General features: G+C 44.1%; 1 protein-coding gene across 6 annotated transcripts in view; it reads right to left on the bottom strand.

The window, feature by feature from the left end:
- The window catches only part of ELF2 (E74 like ETS transcription factor 2), a 96200-nt gene that overhangs the window by 15324 nt on the left and 74876 nt on the right, over window positions 1-6000 (bottom strand). For 4 of the 6 annotated variants that reach the window (XM_007456886.1, XM_007456887.1, XM_007456884.1 and 1 more), the window contains exon 1: window positions 4956-5132. The exons of the other annotated variants lie outside the window; for them this stretch is intronic. In XM_007456886.1, the coding sequence (XP_007456948.1) occupies window positions 4956-5013 (58 nt within the window). In that variant the 5' untranslated portion in view covers window positions 5014-5132. Of the gene's footprint in view, window positions 1-4955; window positions 5133-6000 lie in introns of those variants that run through there. 6 annotated transcript variants of the gene reach the window in all.

The following is a 6000-nucleotide window of genomic DNA, read 5'->3' as shown; positions in this document are numbered from 1 at the left end:
GAAAGAGAATAAAATCATTTTCTACAGTAGCGCTGTCTGATAAAAATATAATGAGAGCCACGTGTAATTTTTAAAGGTCCAGTAGCCACGTTAAGAAAATAAGCAGAAGGGGAAATTAATACCTTTCATTTAACCCAGTATATCCAAAACACTGGCATTTCAACATGTATAAGAGGTTTACGTGTAAAGAACATGTAAAGAAGTTTCCCACTGCTTCAGTTTTTATGTTTAAATTAAATTAAAACTTTGGTTAATCAGCCACATTTCAAATACTCAATCGCCACATGAGGCTAGTGGCTATGGTACTGAAAAGTACAGACTAAATAAAACTGTAATTCAGATATTCTCAAACTCTTCTGGTCAAAGGACCCTTTTACACTCAGATTACTGAGGACCACAAAGAGATTTTGCTTATGTAAGTCCCATGTTTAGATACTTATCCTATTTGAAATTAAAGCTAAGAAAACTTTAAGTAATATGCTTATGAAAAATAACTTTTCTAAAACAAAGAACAATTTAGAGAGTAGCTTTATTTTACATTTTTGCAAATCTTTTTAATACATGGTAAAAAACAGTTGGATTCTCATACTTGCTTTTTCATCCGATCTGTTCTATCAAGCCACGTAGCCTCTAGAAAACTTCTGTGAACACTTGTGAAAGTGAAAAGGCAAATAATGTCTTAGCGTTACCATGAAAACAATCTGACTTCACGGACCCCCTGAAAGAGTCTGGGGAACTCCCAGAATCCCCCATACCAGAGATTTTAGTATTAAAAAACTGCAGCTGTAATTTATTATCAAATGTAATCAACAACACCCAAATTCCATCCTCATGTTTCTGTAAGTTTTAGCTTCTAAACATAAAATCAGTGTGTAGATGAACAATTATGATTCCATTTCCATAAGTACAACAGTACTTTGTCGACTTACACATGAAGGATTTTTTTTTAAACTCTTCATAAATCAAAAACACTCTCCTGCCTGCCTCTCTACCAATTAAATTTGTCCCTAAAGGAAACTGATGTTGGATTACCCTGAATGACTCTTTACACACTGATGTTACTCTTTAACTCAATTTCTGTATGAATTTTAGTACTAATGCTGCAATGAATTCTAAAGAGTAACTTCTTAAACACACTTGCAAGTACAGTTTTAAAAAATTTATGCCATTCTTCCAATTTTATTTCAACACATGCTTCATCTTTTCATAGCCTGATAAATTTTTTTTTTCAAATCGATGTTCTTTTCAAGACTGATACTAGATATTCCAGTTTACAGTAAATTAGAAGATTTTCAAGTTCAGATTTCATGATGAATTTTGACAAACTAGACAGATTTGTTCTGTCCGTAAAAATACTTAAGGCTGCGTTTCCAGAAGGATCTCCCCCTTCCATTCAATAACCGTGTTAAAGTAGACCAATACTTCTTTCCTAAGAGTTACCCTATTTCTCAATTCTCAAATTCTCCACTTTCTCAATTTTCAATTTCTCAAAAAAAGGAAGAAAAAAGTCAAGGAATGCACACTTGAGAATAAGAAGGCAGAATATTTTAAATTGAAAACCTTCCAGAAAAGTCAGGACACATGTACACAACGCTTTCGCATAAGTATTCATAAAGTAACATTCATATTTTCCTAGAGACTAGAAATGAGCTTAATTTACTAAACAAACTATATCATAGTCTTACTCAACGTACAGACATGGCCTCAAGCTCCAATTTGGTCCAAAGATTGGCAAAAGAAATTAGCCCCTCCCCATTACATAACGACCTTACAGACAAATTCACTCATAGAGTGTAATGTAAAGAAATCCAAGCAAAAAGAGAACCTTCGCTTTCCATTAAATATTTCTGAGCCACCTATAGTTTCAGAGTTTTAAAAGTTATTAGGGATCACCTAGTCAATGCTGTTCTCTTACAGAAAACGAAGCCTTAAAGAGCTAGTTTAGTGACAGCTAGCTGAAGATCCTTATCTCCTGACTTCAGGGTCAAGGCTCTTTCAAGGCTCTTTCTCGTTCGGACACCATGTTGCCAGTGAAAGTTTTATAAAGTATATCAAGTCTTTACCACAAAAAATATTTTGTATGTGAAAATGAAAGTGATTTTTAGTAAATAACCTTATGTATTTCATTCTTTATTCAAATGCCTCTGACAGCATACATGTTGATAACTAAAGCGAAAGCTGATGGCTAAAGTTGATAGTTAAGTCTCTGAAGGGAGGAAAATAAAAGCAAAACTATATCCTCTAGCATCTTAACGTCTAACAGTAATGGTAATTCTAAGTGCTTTATACTTACTTAGAAACAACAGTTATGCTAACAATATTCAATTTAAAGCTTATCTCCTCTAGAAGTTTTCCTTAATAGCATTCTACACTTACCAGGAACCCATACAGCAATCCCTGTAGTTATATTAACATTTACATATTATACAGATTTTCATCTGTCTCCTCAATTAGACTACATCTTCGGGAGCAAGAATTACGTCTAACACTTGATGACTTCCCTCAAGGGAATGAAAAGATACCATTAAGTCCATATGCAAATACAAACCTTACAAACATTACCCTCCCAACATCATTGGAAACTGGCAGCAATAAGAATTTAGATCCACGATTCTTCATTTTCTGGGCCACCTTTCCTCCTCCACTTTTAACTCACTGAATAAACCTTGGATAAATCAGCAAACCTGTCTCAAATTTCCTTCTAAAATAGGGTTTATAAAGGAACTTCAGATTACACGAATATGACTTGAGAAAATAATTTGAAAATGGTTATATGTAATATGTATTCTTTACAGAACATTATAATCACAAAGGAAGTTTCAACTGTAAGGTTTCTATGTACTAAGGAAATGCAGTAGAACTGGAAAACAACATTTAACTTAAAAAAAAAAAAAAAACCCTGATCAAAAGAAGATAAAACTTTTGTATTTTTGAACTGTAGACTGTCTATATGTTAAACTGTGTATACGTATCCACTCCAAGCAAAATATCTACAGGTAACGTTCAGTTGTGACGATAATTCCAAAAGCTTATGACAAAAATACCTTCTCTTGGCAAAATTAAGCCCTCTTACGTTTACCTTTACAAAATTCTAACTGCGTGGAGTATTCTAAGGTTCTCACAACCACTGGGAACATTTCCGGAAAGGCCCATGTTCAGCACTACTGACCCAAACAATCCATAAAGTATTGTTAGTACCAATAATATAAAGCCAAAAATTCCATGCCTTCATTCATACAGTATTAATGGACTGGACGTACACAAAGAGATCAAGTTCTCATTGTGCTCTGCCTCCTTTTCCCTAATATTTAAGTTCTTGCTCTAATCAGAAAATAACTGTCAAATGCATTTTAATCACTACTCAGTAAACTGTGATTTTCTTCTTTGGGACCGTGTAGCGTTCTATTTTACAGATTAAGTTCTGTTAAGGGTACATGTAAGTTTATGATTTCTCCCAAACGAACTGAATCACAAGAGTTTCACCAACCAAACGACTAACTCCCCAACCTAAAAACAGTGGATGGAAAACAGCCGGTAAGATCCTTTACAGCAATCCTCGTCGGTGACTCTTCCCCATCTTCCAATTCCCATCGATGGCGATATGAAAGAGAAGCCAGGGAAAGGAACACTGACGCTCACTGCAGTAGGTAAACCGTACTCAAGCTCCGCTACGCCGACTCAGGGCCCTCGCTGCGCTGTCTGCTATTAAGGAAAGCCGCTTTCTCTATGTAACTTAAGTCCGTGCCCTTCCGCTGCAGCAGAGGCGCCGCACATCCCCCACCGCCGCGGCCACTTCCGTGTTTACACTCCTCTTCCCTCCAATTCCATGCGTACATTGTCAGCTTCACTCCCGCCCAATCTTCATTGGCCCGCCGCGGGCCAGGAGTCCCGCCCCCAGAAACCAACGCTCTTATTCGGAACATCGCAGCGAGCGGATTGGAACCCGAGGCCTGTCAATCCCAGCCGTTCTGTCCTCTCCGAGGCGCTTCCGCTGTGGTGGGAGGCTTGGGGGGGAGGGGGAAAGGGGGCAATTCCGTGAGGAGACTTCCCTGGGGCCAAGACTCCCTCCCGCCCGCCCCGCTCCTCCACCTTCACCCGCTGTTTACAAAAATAAACGTTCTTCTCTGACGCCCCAACGCTCCAGCGCAGGGGTACAAAACATACTCCGTGTCCTTCCCATCCTCCCCCCTGAAAAACCCACCCACGAGGCAAGGGGCACAAGCCTACTTCTCCACAGCCGCCCACTGAACCAGGAAAGGGAGGCGGGCCCCCGAGAGAAACACCCCCCCAGGCCACTCCACGTTATTAAGGGACCCTCTCGAGAACCGTTACTCCCGAGCCCGCACAAGGTGGGGATGTGAGGAGGTGGGTCAGAGCAATTTTTTTGGCGGGTATCGGTCTACCGGACGTGGCCCGGCGCTGCCTCGTCCGCGCGGAAGTCCAGGACTTGCGGACCAAGTCTGAAAGGAGAACGGGGCGGGGGTGGCGAGCGTCCACCGGAGAAGCCCGCCGCCCCCGACCGCGGGCAGCAGCGGCCTCTGCGGCCAGACAGCGTGGCAGGCGCAGCCGGGAGACAACAGCCTCACTCACTTCCTGGTTCCTCGGCAACTGGGGTGAAGCGCACAACTCGTCCGCCCCCGAGTCCCCAACTTAACTGCGGCTCGGCTGCCCGCCACCCGCTGCCAGCGCTCCGCCCGGCAGCCGCCGCCGCTGCTCCACAAACCCACCCTGAAGCGACAGCGCCGGATTTGAGGCAGGTTACTCTCCAAGGTGATCACTTCCTGATTCGTCGCCTCCATTACTTCATTCACAACCCCCCTTTCCCCCGGCCGCCCCGGTGACCGAAGGGGACACCGGACCCCCTGCACTGACCGCCACAGGGGAGCCACCCCGCCCCCTGTGCACCCCCTCTCCTGCTGCACCGATGCACGGGAGGAAAGTTCCCCTGTCCTTACCAGCCCGGATGAGCAGATCCAGCTGGTTCGTGGGTCCCTCATGCAGAGACGTCGCCATGTTTATCCCGGGGCTGGAGCTGCTGCTTCACATTGACTTACACCGTGAGCAGCGGCGGCAGGGGAGGAGGCGGAACCCGCGGCCGGAGACACACGCCGTGCGGCCGACACACACTCGCGGCGGCGGCGGCGGCCGCCTCGGCTGGCAACGCGATCCTTCCGCCCCGCGCCCAGACAGGAAGTCCCGGACGCCCGCCCCAGAGAGCGGCCGCGGCCCGCGGCGCGCAGGACACCTGAGGCAGGGAGTCGTCCCGGGGGCCGCGGCTGGGACGAGGCCCCTCGGCAGGAAGACGCACGTTTCACACACTGCGGAAGAGAAGTCTGCAGTCGTCCCCACGCTAGAAGAGAGCCATTAATCAAATTTTCTTTCTGGAAGAGCTCTAATGCCCAGTCCCGCAGCTGGGACGGAAAGGTGGCTAATTAATTAACTTGTTGGGCCGTGTCCAAGTGTAGGCTGCGTGTAAGCCGTTCACTTGAAAGCGCTGCGCTGTAAAACACGCATACCAGCCCCAAAAGTCAGACCTACAAAATGTTACCCAGGCTTTCCTGGGACAAAGTAAGGGGCTTCCAACCACTCTCAGGGACCGACTTCGCCCTCTTCCCTCTACAGAGGTATGGAAAAGCACACTAGACAGGTGTTTATTAGCAAACAGAACATGCCAACCTCTGAGAGATTAGATTATCCTCCCCCAGTTGGCTAGCCATGAAATTTATGTACCCTCCTACATTTCTATTTGGTTCGCTCGGAAACAAACGAACGTATTCACTTATATCATCTACTTTTAAAGATCTTTTTGATAAAACTAACCTTATTACAAATAACGTACATATTAAATACAGTACACGCCGGAGCTAGATTGCCGTTTAGTGACTATAGACTTACTGACAACACAGAAAACCAAGCCTATAAAATGACCCAGATGAAGCTTCATTAAAACAAACACAAAAAATGCTTCCCTGGGTTCAAAATTTCATAATATAAAAAAAA

This window comes from Lipotes vexillifer, unplaced genomic scaffold (genome assembly GCF_000442215.2).
Source record: "Lipotes vexillifer unplaced genomic scaffold, Lipotes_vexillifer_v1.1 scaffold63, whole genome shotgun sequence".
Taxonomy (NCBI): domain Eukaryota; kingdom Metazoa; phylum Chordata; class Mammalia; order Artiodactyla; family Lipotidae; genus Lipotes; species Lipotes vexillifer.
Note: the sequence above shows the minus strand (reverse complement) of the source record. Positions and strands in the feature narration are given on the sequence as shown.